General features: G+C 37.1%; 1 protein-coding gene across 9 annotated transcripts in view; it reads right to left on the reverse strand.

The window, feature by feature from the left end:
- TENM3 (teneurin transmembrane protein 3) overlaps nt 1-22,239 on the reverse strand; it is a 642,124-nt gene that overhangs the window by 134,028 nt on the left and 485,857 nt on the right. For 5 of the 9 annotated variants that reach the window (XM_029996124.1, XM_029996042.1, XM_029995956.1 and 2 more), the window contains one exon: nt 14,752-14,989. In XM_029996124.1, coding sequence (XP_029851984.1) covers nt 14,752-14,989 — 238 coding nt within the window. Of the gene's footprint in view, nt 1-9,656; nt 9,750-14,751; nt 14,990-22,239 lie in introns of all 9 variants that reach the window. The other 4 variants (XM_030043752.2, XM_030043924.2, XM_030043838.2 and 1 more) reach the window with 1 other exon arrangement.

Below are 22,239 nucleotides of genomic sequence, written 5' to 3' on the forward strand. Positions count from 1 at the left end.
CACAAATGGTAGGCATTTTACTTAAGCTTCCGCCCTTAAAACAAAAGACAGAAATACAGCATCAAAAACCTCAAAGATGTCAGCTCAGAAAACAGAAGCATATGAATAAAAGTAAAATAATCATGCTTCTAGTTTAACTCTGTACTCTCTGAACACCAAGCGCTGGTGTGCACCTGCAGACATGCAGACTGTTTTCTTCCTCCTCAAGTTGTGGGGGGAGGACATATCAAATAAGATTCTGTCTGTGCTGCCACTTCCTCTGTGGAAAATAAAACTGAAGGACCCTTTACTAAATTCAGTAAATGGGAAAGCAGGAGTGGGGAAAAACGTGATAAAAAACCCCCATGAGTTGGGCAGAAAGATTAAGTTAACTGAAAACTGTCTTCAGAGAAATGGAGATAGATTATCAAAACATTCAAGGACACTAAGGCTCAGACTGTAAGCCCAAATACTTCTGATATAAGACAGTTAATTGTCCAGCAACAGAAATGTGATTCAGAATAACTTTCTTTACGAAAGGATCTGTGACAAAAACTTTTGACCACTGTTTAGAAGAAAATGGATACTATGCAATATTACATAAAGACGTCTGGAAGGCCCTAAACTCCAGAAGCACAGATACTGCACAAATAAACTATCACCAAGCAAAAAGGAGTATTCCACATTACTTTTAAATAGATTGGTCTCAATTTGTATAGGATTATTGCATAATTTTAACATTCCTAATATAATTTTTACATTAGATACATGACTTCTTTTTTTTTAGCTTACGCTGAAATTGCTTCACCTTGCAAAAGAGTCACTGTGATCCGTAGCTGTGATTTCTCTGGTTTTGGGCATCATATATAGAATGCTTTACATATACTTGGAAGACATGTGAAAGAGTCTACCTTATCATTTCCAACAACTTTCTTGGCAGCATTTTAGTTCTGTTTTGAAGTATTTCATACAGCACAACCACACCAATAGAGTGCTGAATCCCATGGCAAATATGTCACAGTGTATTAAAAGTCACAGAGGACTTTTACAAAATTCGCACTAAATACAGAATTGTGAATAAGGCCCAGCCAAATTCTATTGAACTTCTCTAAGTAAGTCAGAATATGCGTGATATTTTATCACTTCACCAGTGAGATTTAAAGGCAGCTATTGTTATTTTGTGCAATGTTATTATTTAGATGATGACTGCTGTCACAGAATAAAGGTCAATATCGCTAGGCCTTATGCATATACAACAACAAAACACTCATCACCTTAAGAGCTACAATACCATTGATCCAGGATAAAATTGTATTTAGAATATATGTGCTTAAAAAACCTAAATCCCTCCCTCCCAAATCTTTGAATCTTCTGCATTGCTGTATACTACCAGCACCTGAAGAATCTGGAGCAGAATACATCTATTAGTTTGGTCATGTTTCTGAATAGAGAGATTCCACCATGATCACTAACAAATGTCATAGTGCCATTGCAGTATTGTCTCCTATACTGTCCTAAATGGAGTCTGTTTGGTCGCTTCCATGATGGTGTTAATGATATGTGGCTCTTCAGGTCATTACAGACCACTACCATAAGACCACTGAGGAAGAACAGCTGTAACACTCAGAAGACTGCACTACAAAAGGCATACAGTGTCAGGAATTCTCTCTGACCTGGACTTTTGAAGGAGGTCTCTGTCTAAAAAACAGTGTAATGGGTAGGATTCCGACAAGCATATGTAGTACAATGAGCAAGTTAGGTAATTTAAAAAATTGTGGAGGAGGAGGATAATCTTACTTGTTAGAGAACAGTTACATGTGCAAAATCTGTGTGTAACTGTAACTGAATAAGCAGAAACAGGAGTTACTGCAGCAGGGCAGATCACCAGGAACAACACCCTGTCTGAAAGTGCCAGCACAAAGCGAGGGGATGAACGCCTTCCAGTCTACTTATTCACTAACAGCTCACTCATTCTCTAAATAGTCCAAAACTCATGCTCTCACTAATGTCTTGTGGCATTTTGTTCTGTAGGCTAAATACGCATCATGTCAAAAAGTATTTTCTTCTATCAATTTCAATTTAAATTCAACTGATTGTTCCCTTGTTCTTGTATAATGAGTATGTACTGTTTGCCCCGCAGTACATGAAGACAAAATTTTTATAATATTACTGTTTGATTCACTTTATTTTTAGGATAAAACATACAAAAGCATTAAAAAGTAATTGCCTAAAGCAAAACCCCCAAAATCTAGGCTCTTTATGGGTCAAGCAAAGGCAACTGTGGAGTTGAGGAAAGCTATTTTCAGATACCTGTTGTTTCAGTGCAGAATATAACAAAACTGACATTTGGAAGATGACAGAATAGAAAGCGACTTGAGGAGAGGTGGAAGAGGAAAGAAAAACTATCCCGAACTTTTTTTGCATTTGTTTCTTTTACCCTTAGGTACCAAAAGATCCCCAAATAAATATTTAAGTATATCCCTGACTCTCTAAAAATTTATTTCATGTAAGTAACAAGTCCACTAATGTGTTACATTTGACTCATCTGTTCTCACTGCAGTTTGAGAAAACCCCTGGACACATTAGCAATTACCAGCACAGGGGACCACTTTTGGCTCAAAAGATCATCGTACTTTACTTGACTCTTCCAGCCAAGGCAATACCATTCTGTCTTCTATAATCCCAGGTTAAATAATTTATGAAATGAGCACACCAATTTTACATTGTGGAGCATAGGTTAATCTTCCTCCCCCCAAACCACCCCAAGTCTGCCAGTATCTAACTCTATTAAAAATTATCTATTTGCCTCTAAGGAGTGTTGAATCTGTGGACATTATTATATCAATCAACACATTTGTAAGCAAGCCCAGGTAAATGGTTTTATCCATTCTGCTAAGGTCCTCTATCTGTTACCCTGGATTCACTCCAAGGCATGAAGTGGTAATATCTACACCTTAGATATGCAGAATTAGGGACACATCAATCATATTCTCCTAAGCCTCAAGAAGCAAAAAAAACTTCTATTGAATCCACTTTGAGTGAATGTAGCTTGGGAGAAATGTAAATTTTAGCGAATTTATGTTTTGGTGACATATTTACCTCTCAGGACCAATACTTCAGGAGACATGACTTCTCTGCTTGGAATTCAATAGTACTCCCTAATAACTTGGTTTTGATATTTAATATAATGGTATTATTGAATTTCTGGGAATAAAAACTGTAATTATTCTGTTTTAGAATGAATACAGCTGTGACGATTGCTCACCTGAACTAAAAAAAAAAAACAAAAAAAAAAACACCAACAGATTTTGTCCAAAAATGGCCCTGATTCATAATGCACCTATCTGGAGACAGCAGCAATCAGTAATTCTTCTTTTCAGAAGTGCAATGGCACCTTCTACAGCAGTTTTGCAGCACCATGAGGCCAAAGTAAGCAAGTAAGACACAAGGATAGCTGCAACTTTACCTTTTTATTTTTTTGACGGTTCAAAGAGACATAGGAAAGTCAAACAGAATAGACTTCAGAGGTTTGGGAGCTCTCATTCTTTACCTCAAATAGTCATTACTGACACATGCAGAAATAGCATGTGCCTATCTCTGTGTGAAGACCTAGCATTATATTTGCCATTTCCATACACAGAAATCAATTAATCTTAAGAAAGTAACTTCAAGAGAGGATGAATATATCCAGCTGCAGCTATTTTAGTTTGCTCCAACTTCTCTCATGTAAGTTTTTGTATTTATCTCTCCCTGACTTTCCTTAATGCAAACCAGCAGAGTTTTTCCCTCCTGGGAATGGGTATCGTGCTTTTTGTTTGTTTACAAAAACCCTATCAGATACATTAACTGTCAGAATCAGAAGAAAACCATTAACTGTGGAAAAATCAGTGGTCCGAGATCGCAATCAATCGTTGCACTGCATCTACTGACTGGTGTGCTCTCTCTCTGCTGACAGACCCTATTCATGCTGGATTGAACTGGGTTCTCTGAGTGAGACCACGAACCTCACCTGCCACTTGACATTAGAGAGCTCTGCCTGGTTCACTAATGGATAGATCACATCAATAAATCTGATTCCTTGCACTGAGTTGAGGAAGCAGATGGAAAGAGAAGATTAATCTCTACCAACTGACATTATAGGGAAGATGTAAAAGATAACAGAAATTACTGGCTAGGTCTCATATGAACTCTGGTTCACTGATGCATGAGATCAGCTTTCCCAGTAGGCTCCAGAAGGAATTGGATTTTTGTTTCTCCGTGAGCACTTTATGCCTGTCTTCATCTTCTGCTAACATTCTTCTGAGATGAAACCTTGTAGCTGGTGGTGTTTGCCCTTAGCACAGGCTTATGACTGACTTCCACAGAACCATATGGCTGCATTTAACATAAACCCAAGCCAGCACAGAAACTACATTATGCTGCAAATTTGTCTCAGTTTATTTTCTGTGCGGAATTGCAATCAAAAAATTGCTTAGGAAGAGATAAAAGTGAATTTCCGCTTCCTCAGAGCCGATATTAATACTACCATAATCCCGGAAAAAGCTCCAAAATCACATCAGATCAAACGATGATCAAAGTTTGGGGGAAAGAAAAGAGAGTAGAGCTATTATCCATATGCAAAAACAGAGGAAACATCTGTGGGAACTGGAGATAAGCCTCTTCTAACAGCTTATTCAAATATTTCAGAAAAACACTTTACATATGGTAACACTTGCTTGAATTTGGGTGGGTTTACACTGAGGACCCACTTTCTTTACAAACTGAAGACTGAAAGCCAAGAAAGAAAAAAAGTACTGCAAGGGTTGCAATTGCCTTCCTTACTGCTTGTATGTTCTTTCACATCTGGCAGGTTACCGCTCCACTGCTGGCTGCTGCTGGAGAAAGACTGGAGAAGTCAGGCACAGCAACCTGCAGCTAAAGCTTCAAACAGCAATTCAGACATGACAATATCCCAATCTACTGTGAAAGCCACCAGGACGTGGTGACTTGAAGGACTGGCTACTGACAAAAGCCCCCAAATTCGTCTCTTCAGGTGTGCAAGGGTAAATCTCTTCCTCTGCAATGCACCATCTCCTTGGTGGTATAAGAAAGAATATAGTGCTACAGCATGCAGAGGGCACCTGTAAACATCTTATTATTTCTTCCACCAAATTCAGATTCCGGCTGCTTGCTCTCTCTCATGGAGAAGGAGGAGTTCACTTCTGTGATATATAAACGCATATCTAGGATCAAAAGAACCAGTAAAATCAGATGGCTCTGCTGAGCCTGCTCTTTCGTGCTCCTCTCTGCTATGCTGTTACTCTGTAAAGATGAGCAAGGGAAACAAACAACATCAAGCCACACTTTGCCGAAGTGAGCACGAGAATCTGATGCAAAGGTTGGCTCACGGTGCTGGGTGGGCAAGCAATGAAACCTGCCACAATTTTACTCATACTCCTTGTTGCGGGATTGTCCCATTACCTACTTTCCAGAGGAGAGTGAAAATAGACTTATGTATTGCTGAAAAAATAACAAGTGGCTCCGTTCTCCTTACAGGTTTCTTCTGGATCTCTCAGAGGATTAGTACTTACACAGACTTCCATCTAGGTTACAGTAAGTGACTTGGCTCTTGATATTGTCGGTGATACTCACTTTTATAGTAGGCAGCAGTTGGAGTGAACCTGACATCCCCTTAGTGCACTTTCTGATAGTGACAGTGTTCATGCTATTCCAGTTTTCCTCTCTTCAAAGGAAGAGAGAGTAAAGTGTCCGAATTTTGCAGTGAGGACTGAAATTCTCATGTGAGCATAAGAACTTATATGACAATTCCTTATCTTGTTCTCTGCTCTTCTGGTATCATATCCCTACCAAGATAGAAAGAGAGAGAGAGTTGTCTCTGAGATGAGGTATTCTAATCTTGGCCAGTTCCTGTCTTGAACACTGAATAAGTTAAGATTTCCAGGGAGAAAATCAAATCCTCCAATCTCTTTTACTACCCTTGCTGTCTTCATAAAGCTGAAAGAGAACAATTGCTCTAAATGTCTCAAAAGGCACATGGAGACAATTTCAAAAAGCAAATGTAGTTTAAGAGAGACTCAGAGTTGCATTATTTATCCAAAGATTAATCCAGAAGTTGAAACAAAGGTTGAAATTTCATCTGCAGCTGAAAGACCTGACTGAGCTATTGGACATTTTAAAAGGAGGTAAAACCAGAAGGAAGTTAAAGAAGTGAAGTATTATTCTGCCAGTGACTGATAGGATCTGTTTCTGCCTCAGGCTGGAAGCAGGCTGAAGTTCCCATCATAATGGATCTGTGAACCTTAGCTCACTTATTGATGTCCATAGCTGTGGTTCTCTTGCAATTCGGAGTCTGTGATAACCCGTGATGAACTCTGTGCTGCCACTACTACGCTACGAGCAGTCACTCAAACAGCCAGATTCATGTCACTACAGTGACAGCACTGTCATAACCTCTGAGTTACAGCCACGACCACTAACTTGGCAACTGTGCATATACATGTGATGCAACCCTCATTCCTGTTTTCCAGTCCTTATTGTTACTTGGTGAAAACTTGTATACTACACTTGTAAACTCTTTCATATGCAACATGCCAATATTTGTAGACTTGAGAGACCACCATTCAGGGATTCAACAAGGCAGAGGATTACGCCTTGTGCCCACAAGAGGGTGACACTTTATCTTTAAGGGTACTCATTTCCACACATGCCTTTTTGGAGCTGGACTTGTCTTTTTTCAACCAACATTATCAGAGATGCTGGAACTATACAGTCATCCAGGTCTTTGCTTTGCCATGATGTTTGGTATTGTTTTCTCACCTGTTTGAATGTGACAGAAAGAATCTCCAGAATCTGTTAAAATTCCTTTCTGGTTCAACTCGAGCTCCACTTACTGGGATGGCAAGCTCAACTGCAGCCATGCAACTGTAGAAAGAGGTTAGCTTTTAATTTTGTAAATTTTGTGTGCTTAACTTTATGGTGTTGATGACATCTTTACTGAAGTGTTTTTTTGTTTAACTTGCGATTTTTTTCAGTAAGTTTGAAGAAACTTCAGAGATTGCATTGAAAGGCTTCTTATGAGCATAGGCCATCACAGATACAAAATCTTTGGTTTGATTATTTCTGGCTTCTGTCACTAGTAGCGCATATGCCAGCAGCCAAAGCTTCTCATCATCCCGAGTCAGTCCTATAGGCGATGAGGTGCATGCTATTCAAAAGGATTTCACAAGTAATCACAAGCAGTAAAGGACAAGGAATAATCTTGGTTTTAATCCTACTCCTCTAGCATTTTATCAAAGTCCTACCTTGCCTAACCAACCACTCTCAGTTACTCCTTCTGGACTACTCCATCTACCCATTTGCACACCCACTCCTACCCCTTTTGTGCCCAGTCATTTCCAGTTTTCTCCCCTGTGCCACTCTACACTCCTGGCTTCTTCCACTCTTAAATTTAATTCACTATGTCCTTATAACCACCTGACCTCTTTTAACGTCAGCCCTCCTGAACTTGTTCCCCAACAGATGACAAAAAACCCCAGCCAACCCCCTTGCAAAGAATTCTTAGTTAACTACAAGAGGAAGTTTTCAAACTCAACCCTGAAAAAGTATGAAATTTTCAGAAAATGAGGAGATTCTATAGAAACAGAAAATGCTAGGAAGCTTTATCTATAAGAAATATAAATACAGTCATTTGCTGATAGTGAATCTTACTTTTTTTTCAGATTTTGACATTTATGTAACTTGGGGAGAGGACTATCAAGTTAGGTAAAAGAAAAACAGACTTTTTACTTCAAACTAAGCTGATTTGTCAACATGTACACTAACATATGTTTACATATTAGAAAAAAGAATAGTGGTACCAAGTAAAGCCAACAATAGATACCATTAAAATACTTTGAGATTTCCAGCTGCCTTATGATAATTAATGCACTGTGCACAAATCTCTCAAAGCTATAAATGACTATTCTTAGGTCTAGGCCTATGAATCACTACAGTTTCTATGCAAAATGTCTATTTCTATTATCATTATTAACACCAAAATTGTCAAGTTCATTAGATTGATATTCTCTCCATAAGCCATACAAACTAAGAAATAGTATATCATAATGTAACGCACGCATGACATGAAAACAAAGAAACAAATATATAATGATTCTAGCTGTGACACAGTATGGTAGTGAGGTTGATAAACTGAATCTGCATGCTGATAGCATGTTGTAGTCTCAAATCTATTATGCTTTGGAACTGATGTGTTATTATCTCTGGACCACTTTCACACCAGGAGATGATCCCTGCTAGCATAATTTTAAAAATGAAGGGATTACAAACAAGATAAATTTCATTGTATTGTTACCTGAATTAGTGTCAACTAACAGGAATTTCATATAACATAGCCCGTTTGCAAAATACTTGCATTTGGTGGTCTCATTACAAACATATAAAGCATAAACCAGGCATGATTCTATTAACACTACTTCAGCAATTATGCATTTCAATCAGTATTGAATGGTAATTGGTCTACAAGGAACAGTAGTAACGTTTGGTTTTGTTCTTTTTTAATACAGTATGCTTACATTTTTACTTTAAAGAAAATATATTAGGGTCTTCTGGTAAATATCTGCAGGATCTTTGAGTTTGCTGATAATGATTAACTAATTGAATTTAAAATAACATTCTCCTGCTGTTGATTTTAATTTGTGGCTAAGTGAAAGTTTAAGAGTTTTTGGAACATGAAGCAGATCAATGTACAGTGTCAATATATTTTACAGATTAATTAGTTATTAATGGGCAGATGCAGATCTCCTAATTTAATCAAATAGCACCTTATGCCTTTTATAACATTAAGAGTTACAATTAGCAAAACAGAATTTGGACATAAAGCTCTGATTTTTACCATAGTATAAACACAAAAAGAAAAGGAAAATTTATGATTAATAATTCTTTACTAGAATTTAGCACACTGTGCTGATTAACAGGCTGGAACTCATTAGAAGTGGTACTGCTTTGTCAGGGTTTTTTTTGTGTGGATCAGAAACCAAGTATACTGATTTGGCATAAGAATGCCAAAACATAGTTCAAATATAAGACAGATATTAATGACAAAGTTAAGTAGATATGGAACAGTTCTATAATAAAAATTTTATTTAAACAAATTGAAATATTCATTTATACAGAAGTCTCTGCCTCCAGTTGTGTATTTATCAGCAGTTTCAATTTCAAACTAGCTGGTAAAAAATATTACAGATTAGATATAGAATTCTTTTTAACTTCTTTGATTGGTCATTCCTTATGCTATATTAATATGTCATAATATTTCTAAAACAAACATTTGCTAAGTAGTAAATATATTACAAACTAAGGATCAGATCTGGCAAATGTGTAATCATGCAAATAGTTTGCAACAGCTTGCAGAATCAGGCCATAGAGAATTAATACAACCTCAACTGCACTCTTACTTTCTTAAGTGAAAGCAACCAAGATTTGGCAGTCAAAGTTTACCATTTTGTATTTACCATGAGTCAGTATGACAAATTATTTAAAGTATAATTTTTAAAAATCAGATATAAAGATGAGGAAGTCTGTCCCAGATGTTTTTGACTAGTGTAATAAAACTTTTTTAAAATCACATTTTGTCTTCTGTGTCAACAGTTAGCATCATGCAAACACTTAGAGTCACATACCCATAACTGCTATCGTGATATGTTGGAGAAAACACATCCATCTCTATAAGGCTGTCATGACCATTTGCAAGGACTGCTTGATTTCCTAATTCTCTATACACAAAGATACAAAAAGATGAAATTAGAGTGGCAATTTCAAATTAAAGAATGGGATGATCCCACAAAAAGAATATACTAATTCTGTTCATAACTTTCTTTTTCCACAGATGTGCAAAACTGCAACTGCATTTTGAATGTGCGATTTATCTGCCTTCCATGCTGTCCTTTGAACTACATGCTGGATTGTAACGTGAAGACGTGGTGTTACAAGGCTACCATTAGGTGGTCACTACCCTTTGGTAATCCCTTATTTATGTGCAAGTCCTTGAATAAAATACCTGGCTGCTCTCTGTGGCAAGACAGGCTTAAGGACTGAGCAGTGCATAGTGGGGTATGTTGTTTACTTGATGAGGCTGGACCACAGATGAAGGAATCAAAGTGAACTGAGACTATTAAAAGACAGTCCCTCGCTGGCTCTCTTGCACAGCCAGTCAGCCAGAAAATACGCAGAGGGCTGGCTACCAGAGTGAGTGGAGATCTCCTGTTCTGCAAATTGACAGTTCACAGCAGCAAGGGAGGGAAAGGAAGGACCACAGACTCTGGCGCTCTCAGGGAACGGCACTATTATTTTGTTTAGAACTGCATAATTCTTTTGTCCTATGTAAAACAGGAAAGATTACTTTTGGAAAAAAAATTTCGGTCCATGCTTGTTTCAATGGCTGCATGTCTTTGAAGAGGGGAACGATAAACTCAAGGAATACTGCGCAAATACTACTGAATTCTGGACTATCAGTGTTTGCCTAAGAGACAGGGGACGAAATACACAGCGTGGTCAGATTCCAAGTATTCATAGCGACAGCAAGGGATTTTTGAGCAGGAAGGATGCCAGAGAGACCAAGCAAAAATCTAAAGACAGACACTGTTGACACCAAGGGAAGCTTATAAGCATAAGGGCCCTGTGTGCTAGGATTCAAACACAGATGCTTGGGGAGCACCCGACTGCATAAGAATGTCAAAAGAAAACAGAACTTTGTTATTCAACTTTAGTCTTTGAAAACAATACTGGTTGTTTGACTTAATGAACGTGTCTGACGTGTGTATATACTGACCCCATAATTACGGTATGCCGATCCTTAAAAACGCATTCATGCTCTCAGCAATCTAAGTAAAGTAGAGTCCTGTTTCCTCAACTTCCAGACCAGCAATGTGGCATGCCCACAATGATACATGGGGTCTTCGGAAGAGCAGGCCTTGAACTCCGTCCCCAGTTTCTACCTTTATTTTGTACCATGCCTTCTCAATATAAGTAATATGTCTAATCAAGTCCATGTGTGAAAACCTGAAAGACTTACAGCAAGGAACAATTCTGAATTTGATTAAACCAGGCACTGTTTTAGTAGGTGGAATGTGTAAAATAGCTGCTTTGAGCAGACTTTAACCTACAACAACACTGTGCTTTTGCAGACAATCAATCAGCCTCTACACAAATTGATTTAAGACTTCCCTGGAAACTATCAACACCCTTTCCACACCTTAATCAATACTGAAGGCGCTAGCTTCATTGGCAATCCACCCCAATAAAGACATATGGGTACGTTCATCACGCTTCAGGAGTTTCTAAAATCTTGACATTCTAAAATGAAGTTTGGATCAAGCTTGCAGAATGCTTTTGAAGTAACACATTCTAGGAATTGTTTTGTCTGTACCACTTCTGAGGTATTCTAGTACTTTAATTAAATCCTTCAAAATGCTGAAGTATTTTCCAGCCATCAAGTATTTCTTCAACCAACTCTTTCTTCTCGGTAAAATTAGTAGATAAGTAACCGAACACGGTAATGTTCCTATCCACTCTATTTTTAAGTATAAGTTAGGGGAAGAGAAGACTAAGCAGTATCAGTATAGGCTATGAAAAACACGTTAGTTTCTTGGTTAGTTTCTATTAAAAATTCAGAGTCCATCATACAAAATATAGCCATCTTTCAAAAAACCCGAGGTATTTTATACAGAAAATCAAGTAAGAAAAAGCAAAGCTCTTCTCTGATTCACTGACACATTAGCACAGATTCTGAATAAAATTATATAATATTCTCAGAGATTTATTCCTTGACTGGACTATGGAAATTTCCCCTTGCTGACAAATTTATCTCAGACATTCAATGCCTAAAATTAATGAAATATTGCCTGAGAAACACACTAAGAGATGCTACCAGCTTACTTTGATCAACAAATTTACAAATTCTAACATACTTTTCCTCTGCACATCCCTAACATACCTAACTGATTGCGCATTCAAAAAATTCTGCACACTCAAATATTTAACAGAGAAAGCATTTAAAGAACTGATTTACTAAGTATTTTTAATTATAAGTAGTTTAGATCCTACTAGAACGTAAAGCCATGAGAATGCAACCAATGATCCTGGTGCTCGTTACTAAAACTAGTAGGTGAATAAAAACTTAAAGACCAATGATAATAAAAATCCCTACTAATATTTAATTACTTAATCATAATTTATAATATTCAGACACCTCACATGTAGTCTTGTATTTACATGGTTTTGGCTGTCCAACTGGTAATTCAAAGAACAAAATGGAAAGTTATCCAATATAGTCCTGCTTTTTTAGTTCTTCAAAAGTTAGTAGTGTACTATGGTACTGGCTTCTCCAGCAGATCTATTGCTTCTACAGCTGAACCTAACCCCCAGCAGGTTGGGGAAGAGTCAAACAGTAAAGATCATTAAATGTCCAATGAAAAGGTTCTGCATTCTGCAGGAAATCTGCAGAAAATATTTTCTTACTGTCTTGCTTTTTTTTTTTTAAATGTAGATTTTACGGAGCCCCAGTAGAGTGAAGACAATTTCTGCCACTGCTCAGTAACCTCATTGTCATTTAAAGATGGCATCAAAGGTGAAAGAAGCACTGATGTAATCCAAGTTACAGTTTTAGGCCCTCATAAAATTTTAAGCAAAGAGTCTTTCTATGTTTAAAAAAACATAAATTGGAATTTCTGTTGGACATCACCTCACAGTTCATCCATTTAACCAGTAACAGCAATGCTTTACACAAAAGTATTAACTCTACACAGAGCCAAATTGCAGAGTATTCTATTAAATATACAACTGAATCCAGTATTACGAAATATATATTTCGAAGGCACTTCCATTACTACTGCAAAATGATAGGGACTAAAATCTCCCTCAGGCTTTGCAAATACATCTCTCTCACCTACATGCACATACACAAAAACAGCCTATTCACTATCCAGCTATATATGACAGCAAGTTGTATGTCATTTTTATGCCACCCATCACCAATATGAGCCTATAGAGATAGAAAGATAGCTATGTATATATGCTGACATTCACATTCTGTACCTCTAAATGGCCATCACCTAAGACAGATTTAAAAAAAAGGAGGGGAGGAAGCTGACTATGAGCACAAGCTAAAATAATGCCAGTGAGGAAATAAACTTTCTTTTAGGCTGAGAAAAGGACGAAGGAAGAGACCTATCACGATGTTGTTAATATAGTTGAAACTGAGCTTAAGAATCACACTCAGCAGGGAACCTTAACCAAAAAGGGAAAAATCAATGACAAATAAGATGGGTTCTTCACCTCCAGAGTTCCAACCAAGTGAGACTATTACAGAAACTACAGTAGGGCTCTCTGTCAGTTTTTATGTGAAATTTTCACATTTCAGCTCATTCACAAGTGTTCAAAACTTGAACACTCGAATACCCTTAGCTTTTCATCAGGAACATTTAAAAGATGAAAAGACTCTACTTGGCAGAAAACATTTACTCCAGGTTGGAAATGGTATTCTCATTCAACTCCTATGTCTTTTTCTTTATAAACACAATAAAAACATATACGGCAATAGTAGCAACCATCAAAGACCTTACCCATCTACTGAATATTAACCAGTGTCTGGAAAACGTCAAACATCTTATTCCCACTACAAACTTACTTGTTCTGTAAGAAAAATCTTTCTTAATGTACTAATTTGTCTCAGTATGATGATGAAATCCCTTCAGTGGAATCCTGTTCCGCAGTGTCTATGTCAAATAAGCAACACAGGAGGGTCCAAGAAAACTAAGGAAAGGAATAGCCATTCCCAGCAGCCCGGCAGAAGAGTTGCCTGAAACATGTATGGGGACAAAACTACCTAATAGAGAACCTTAAGGTCATGTATGTTTTACATTAGTCAAAATCAGCTGGACTATCTTTACGTCGTTACAAAACATAATTTAAAGGGATTCAAAGAATGAACCGAAGGGATTTCATAAACATTTTCAAGAATTAGTGTCAGCTTCAATGTAGTTATAAATGCTCAGTTTGATGACTAAATTGGAGTATTATGGCTTTCGTTAATAAAAAATTAGTGCTGAGTGAGTGTAACATGAGTATTAATTAATCACTGTAGGTAAATTCAGATCTGTGCCAATAAGTCCTATACAATTTTTTTATAGATCATTCTGCATTATACATCATTCTGCATCTCAAGAAGCTAGTGTCACCCTTTATATTAGCTGCTTCTTTCCTAGAGCCAGTTATCAATTCTAGAAGACAAAAAAGAATTGAGGACAAATTTATTATTATACCAGAACTGAGTTCCTTCGTCTCACCAAATCCTAGGCAACTTTAATATAGCCTCACATGGTTATTTCTTTAAAGAGACGAAGTACAAGACTTAAAAAGTATTACTGAAAGTTCCTTGACATTCTATCTGTATGGCAATATGTATTTGACACACAACGTATCTGGCATGCAAGGCAAGAAATTTCTTCCAACAGTCAGAAGTGACAGATTATGAACAGGAAGGAAAATGCTTGTCTGGAAAAATTAATATACTCTCTGAGTCCAATTACTTTGCAATAGGCATTGCAAGGGAAAAGAGTGTCATTGTGTATTTTAGAGATAGAATAGATTTTTTTAGTACTGAAAAGTTTTCGGGTTTGTTTCCTGAATGAGGGGAAGTATTAGCTGCTGGTCATCTTTCATCAAGCTAAATGTTTTCTTTAGAAGTGCCACAGTCTGTAGTAGTGCCTAAGTAATTACCTGCTTTCCAGTGGCGCATTACTGCCAAGGACCCAGCTGTCCTGCAGCTGGACTGACTCAGGTGTGGTTTGCAGCTCGGCGGGCAAAGCAGCCGGCGGGGCCGGACTCTGATTCCTCCTATTTGTCAGTGAGTTTCTGTTAAGTGAGGTGATGGATGGGTGATGCTGTGCTGAATGTTGCTTGTGAGAAGGTGGCAAAGGCTGCAGGGTCGACTGGCCTTGGTTATTTGGAGGTTGTTCTAAGAAGAAAGAAAATTAAAGTTCGTTATACACCATCTTAGCATTTGCTACAACCAAAACAGAATGAGAAATTCAACATAATCCTATCATCTAATATATTTGCATACTATTCTATTAGCAGACATTCAGTGACATTCTCTAAGAGCAAGTTTACCCTTGATACACAAAGTTCTAATTAATATACAACAGATGGTAAAATTGCTTTTGGTTTTAATTTGTTTCAGTTTTTTTTTTTAATCTGGTTTTATTAACACCTACAGAAAATAGCATCTGACAGATCCCCTAATGTGCCTTTAGATTTCAGCTTTTTTTAACAAACCAACCCTGAAATTAAATGGGTAATTTCAGCAGAACACAAAGGTTTTCGAAATGCATATAATCCCTATAATTATTTAATGGAGTTTTTTAAGCTTTATTTAACTGCAATAAATTATTACAAGCTAGTTGCTAAACAGCAGTAGACTACTCTAGTTTAGTGCATTTCAAATAAGGCAGATCTGCACTATGATCTGCTAATAGATGCTAAGTATTCTTTAGCAGAAGGTCACTCTGTGAAGCAGATGTTGCTTCATGGATATTTAACAGACTGAATCACATCTGATTACAACGTCAGAAGACTCATATACTTAATGACCGTCACATCCATTAGAACACACACAGAACAGATTTTCCAATTTCACACTATGCAATATAACTACAGTTTGGAGTAAGTCACAGGTGATCAGAGAGTCGGCCATCAAAACAAAAGGAAATATTTTTTGACTTAACCAAAGCATACAACAGCCATAAAGCTTAAAACCAAAACCTCAAAACAGCAAACCCCACAATCAAATACCTCCATCAATGCTAGGTTTTAACAATCTGTTCTGTATAATCAGTAGTAAATAAGTCATAAATAGAAGACAAACCTTGCCATACAACACAACAAACACAAAATTTAAAAAACCTCAAAATACTTCATTTATCATGATTTAGCAATGACACTTAAAAATGTAACTCAAATTGCAATCTATTTCCTAAACTAATGTAGTAGAACATACTTATTAATATAAATACAAGTCTTAGGCAGAGCAGAAGATACAGGGGCCTGCACTTTGCTCACAATGTAAATGCTTTCACGTTGTTTTTAAATTAGTTGTTTGATCTTCATAAGCAATTCTCTGTTTGGAACTGGTTATAACTGCAAATTGTTACAAACCCAATAATAATACCTCAGTACAGAGAACACAGGAAAAGTATTTCTGTTGAAACAGATGTTTTTAATAACTTACAGATGACTACTATAAAAATAACTTAACAGTGAGTAATTTCTCATGTCATGAACATAAGAAAATTTGAGAATCTTAAGGAATAGACGTGCTAAGCTTAAACAGAAAATCCAGCCTTCAGAATAATTTCCTTTCCGAGAACCCCATTCTCCTTTCCAGTTATCTTTTGTGGTCAGTACAGCTGTTGTCACAAACTACAGCAATGCTGAATCTGTCATTAAAATAATGACAGCATTTACATTGCCAATAAGGTTTTCAACACCAAATCTCTAATACATTGTATCCAGGAAGGATACAACTGCTCAGCTTTGTCTTTACCAACACTGACACAAAGGGTGTCATTGCATATGATTACAATCGCTATCAAGGGCTTCAAGCCACATTTCAACAAGCCAGCTACAGGAAAGTTAACAGACTAACACTAGCAAAGACTTTTTTCCCATGTCTACTTAAAATTTTATCTGATTTAGATTACAAGCTATTTATCAACTGGTGCAGACTTAACCGTGGCCCTGTATTTTATAATATATAGGTGTATGTGTATATATAAATATATATGCACACACGTGTCTGTGTAAATAGTTATACATATACATGTGTAAATATCCATGTATAAATGATTAAACAACAGAAAAAATTTACAAATGAAATGAAATAATTTTCATTAATTTATTTTTAATCAGATAAATTACTTAATCAAAATTGTCTTAAGGACCTGACTTTTTGTCTTTGTTATTCCCTTTTTTGACTCTCCTACCTGCCTAGCCTTGTTGAACAGTGTTGCCATGATCAGTGCAACACCATCCTCCTCTGCAGCTCCTACCGGCTGAGATGTTATTCTGACTTCCCTCTTCTTCATTAATTTTTCTTCTCATTTAAAATCTCAGCTGAAAATAAATCTTTTAATCTATCATTTTTAGTACTGAAGATCTTGCACCATCCTCTGCTGAAGACAAAAGCAGAAGATAAAACAATGTTTTTCTCTTGCACAAAGGAGGGTCCGCATAAGGGGACTATGCCAGGCCTGCAGGCTTGTTTCAGGTAGACATCAGACCTTCCCACACACTCTACCAGCAAGAAGAGGCATAGTAAAGGCTCTGTAAAGGATATTTATGCACTCCCCAAATAAATGCATAGATCTAGTAAGTACACCAGTAACATGCTGGAGGAGTGAAACTGTATTCCTCAGCCCATAGGCCAGCTACTCAGGCCACTGTTTGGGATTTAGATTATTACCCCAGAAATTTACTATGAACCTACAAAGCCCTTCTACTATATAACGTATAAATATTACTGACACTGAAACTAGAGAGTAACATATAAAATAAATTAAGAGTTGCGGGATGAGCTTGTAACCGTGAGATGCAGGCTAGAAGGGAGCTAGAAGAGCATAGCAAGTGCAACTTTGCAAAGAGCACACATCCTGGAAGCCCACTGTCTCTCTCCATAGGATGCTCCCGGGTGACATTTTCTAGTGTCTGAGGGTGGCTTCACTTGGCAGAGAATCTACAGCGCCCACAGAGTCACAAATGCCTGAAAAATCTAGAATGATTTATTCCTCTTCTAATTGTGCAAGAGCTACAGGTAGAATTGAGCCTAACAAGATTAGATTTTCCATAAATCAATAGAGCTAAAATCTATATTCCTCTAAATCTCCTCAGTCTTATATTGCCGTTCTGAATGAGAGATCACTGAGGACTGCTCTTACAATGTCTTCTTCAACCTGCCAGATTTCCTGAATCCACAGTTCTTGCAACTGCCACGCAATTTCTAACAGAAACTTCAATCTTGCACCACTGATTTGTGAGGATACAATCATCACAACAGTCGTGTTTTGAATGCTGTTCTTAAGCTGGAGCCAGATTCCCTTTTTTCACTCCTCTTTAAAGGAGTTAATAGCTAAAGAACAGTTTTCAGTATTACTGTGACTTTCACACAAAGCTATCAGTCTTGCGTAGTAACTAAGCCTCGCGACATCCCTGTGACACTATGAAAACATTCTCATTGCACATGCAGGGAAACTGAGGCATATATGTTAAGGGATTCACACAGGTCTCCTAGGAAATCAGCATCACAGCCAGAAAAGTACTGGTTTTTTACTTTTCATAATTAAGGAATTGATAAAGACAGTGTGAGTTTTATGACACGGACACATACTTCATGATCTCTGCAACACTGGAGATTACTCCTGGTGAAAATACTCCTGCATGTGCCACAATGGCTAGTATCGAGACCCTTTAACTCCTCCTTCCTCTCTATCAATCACCTTGTTGAAAAATGGGAATCCTAGAGGGATCAGTTCTTACCTTGGTTAATGAAAAGATCAGCAGTCCTGGGACTTGGCCAGGACCCTCACAACAAATCACTTACTAGAACCTTCCTTCTTACAGACTATCAGGAAGAAGAAAGAGCATTCAAATCTGATAAAGTGTAATTGTGTTGAAACACTTAAAAGCTATTGCAGAAGGCTACAGTTGCTTTGCTTTAAATTGGATTTTAAATGCTATCCTGATTGATTTAATCTAAATGCGAATGTCTGGTTTACACTAAAAATAAGCAGGTATGGGTACAGGTGGGCTTATGTCTAAAAATGGGAAGTTTTAATTAAAACTTTCTTGTTCGGTCTAGACATTAATGACTGTAGAGCAATCCCATTCATCTTAAAGAGGAGATTTCTGCAGCAAGAAGCAAATGTAAATTGGCCCAGCAACCAGCCTGTGCATTCAAGTTGTTCAGGTAGAGCAAAAAAAGCCCCACATTTTTGAGGCATTTGCTGCATAAGTCAGCATCAGATAATTATGCATGCGAACATATGTACAGAACTTGGAAAAGTCACAAGAAATCGGGTAGAAAGCTGTCTTACTACAGTTACATGAATTTTTCAAAACACATTTAAATTGTTATTTACCCTAGGGAACCACAGTGAAGCAAAGCAGCCATTTCAATTGTAGAGGTAAATTATACGCACTTTGTAGCCTTTCACAAACCCTTTTTCTCTTTTCTTTTTCAAAATGTAATTTACATTTAATTAATATTATCATTTAATTGTTACAGAATTTGAACAGCGTAAGAAAGAATACAGGAAAATGCACGTGTGACAGTAAAAAGTAAGGAGAGAGAGAGATATTTACAATAACTACTGCCATTTGGGGGAAAGGGGTTAATACAGAAGGAGAAAAGCAGACCAAGTATCCATGAAAAAAGGTAATTTGTTGCACATTTTGTGTGATAGCCTTTCTATAACAGACAGAAAACTGAGACCTGCCAGCTAGCTACTCATCTAGGAAAAAGAGGTGATTTCCATTTGATAAGGATTTGGCTTTTTAGTAGTGTATAATTAACGTTAACATTGAGTTTCCATGACAAACACAAAAGCAAAGACTTCCATTGTGATATAAACATTTCAAATGTGAACATAAAGTAATTCAGTATCTATGTCTGTGAGAGTCTTAACTCCTTCTAGTGAGGTTGCTCCTTTCTTCCTCTCGCTTTAGAAGAGTCTCTGCCATGGTAAGGGAAATATCCACAATACATACCAGAAGTAAGCAGCTGGAGTAGACTGAATATTTTAGTAAACTGGTAACAAAAAAGATAACCTTTTGTTTCCAGGTCACTGGTCCCTCCTCTGCTAGCCCTTGATTGCTAGCAGTCAAAAGTAATTTCCATAAGAACTGGTTTGATTTCCTCCATAAAACACTTTGGTGGACTTGAAATTTTACCTAATTAATGGATGTATCTCCAAAAGTACTGTAAGCAGAAGTGGGATTTACCTTGGAAATCCCTGCAAATTGAAGAAAGTAGGTATTATTGGCTTAATTATTCCTAGAGCTCCCAAATGAGTTTTTTTTTTTAGGTCCCTGCTTATGAGGGGGTAAGAGGCTACCTGTACCGCTACGGCCAGGACTTCAGTGATTCTGCAGGCAAGTAAAACCATTCACTCCAGAAGTGTCTGGTCTGGGAACACCTTTCATGAGAAGCTGTATTTAATTAATGAAAACAAAAATAAGGTTATGGGTTTAGAGAAAAATTGTGTATTTAAGTGTTCATTTGCAATTAGGCAGATCTGTCTTTTGAATGAACCAGTGCTTCAGTGTACTTTTTCTGCCAAGGTGTACAAGAGTACACCTTTCTGATCATTTACTACAAGCTATAGTGGCAATCCAAGATAACTTGCTGTATGTGCTCATTTTGTAGTTAATCCGAAGTATTTGTTTAATCTTATCCATGTCCAAATTGGCTCTGCCCTGCCAACTGCTTTAAGGATCCAAACCACACACTCAGCCCCAGGAATGAGGTGACACAGTGCCTACCACCACAGGAGAGCCCTCCCACTCTGATTTGTTGTCGGCCTGCACTGTCCTTTTCTGCTTGCTTTACAATTAATGGACATACAGATGGGAACAGAATTAACCCGCAGCCACTGCTGCTGAATTCCTCTTGAAGCACTTTGTGCTTCTGTGCTAGTTACGTGCTGACAAGAATGTGGAGAAGTGACAAGGACACTTTGATCAAGACATGCATCTTGTGTATGTGTGTGTGTATACTATTATAATATAAAATGGGAAAAAGTCATACAAGTAGCTTGATCAAAGTGGGCCAATGTTTGTCTCCCCATCACTACACTGCCTGTAAGGTCTGACAACCTGTCAAGCTACCCAGGAGTGAGAAACTACCAGTGAATTTAACTGCAGGATATGCTCTGAAAGATTGCATTGCTTTCCTTATGCATTCCAAGTCTGGAAGAAATGATAAAGAAAACCTGAATTTTGTTATTCACATTACATATTTTTCTTTAAATCTCAACATTATTTTACTTTTTAAAGAGAAATAAAGACTTCTGCCGTGAAAAGGAAGACAGACTTATTTGATTGTGGAGAAACTCAAAATGGTCTCATGGTGCACACATGGTCAGTGTCTGTCTATGATCTGCCAGATGACAAGAGTAGAGAAGTAGCTGGAGCTCCCTGGAGGGCAGTAGGATAGTCCCTAACACATAACATTGGTATTTTAAACCACAAAGTACATGTTGATAGTTTCCTATACCGTAAAAGGAAGCTGTTCTTTACCAGTTAAATATATGCTGGAAAACAAAGAAATGAAACATGCACGAAAAATGCTATATTTAAGAACTGAAGAAAAAATATTTTTACCAATATCTTTCAGTTGTGTCTTTCAGATGTGCTATCTACAGCAGTGTTACTTCAGGTTAAAGGTACACCTGTAACTTTGTCTTTCCATTTCGCATCCATTCAGCAAAGTATTTCCCCTCAACCACTCCATACTGATAATACCTGTGCACGCTCAGCTCTGTTTTATAATTCAGTTCTCCATAATGTTTTAGAAATCTGACTGCAGTAAACAGAAACCATCAGTTACTAACAACCTTTTCACAAAAACTTTGTAAAGTGTATGAAACTGAACTTTAAAACTTACTTGAAAGGCAGAATTTTTTGTCCCTGTTTTTTTTGGAATAAACAAGCTAAAAAGCTATATACCCTATATGATATGTGACCCTGTGAAGATTGATAAAATAACTTTCTATTTTATGGCATTTACTTTGAAAATCTGATTAAGATAGATGTCTCTAGTTCGTAATTCTTCAATGTCATGTTGTCATAGTTCCCATCAGCAAGATGCTTTAAAGGCTTTCGATTAATATTGCATGCCAGAACTGAAATTACATCCTTTGTCGTTTAGTTCTTAATGGTGCAAGTGATATCTATCAAGTAGTGTTTTATGAAGCATGTGTGATTTTTATTACAGGCTGTTTTCACAAATCTTCTTCAGGTTTCATAAAGACTGTTCATGGTTCACAACAAATATGCCCTGCATTTAAAATCATGCCAATTCTCAAATGCAAAATAAAGTTTGGATTTTTCAGTGAGATTTAACAATAGAACAAAAAAAATCTTCCTTAATTTAAATCTGTATATAATCATCTTAATTAGCAATGCAAAAATTTTACTGTAAGCCCCTCAACT

This window comes from Aquila chrysaetos, chromosome 1 (genome assembly GCF_900496995.4).
Source record: "Aquila chrysaetos chrysaetos chromosome 1, bAquChr1.4, whole genome shotgun sequence".
NCBI classification, from domain to species: domain Eukaryota; kingdom Metazoa; phylum Chordata; class Aves; order Accipitriformes; family Accipitridae; genus Aquila; species Aquila chrysaetos.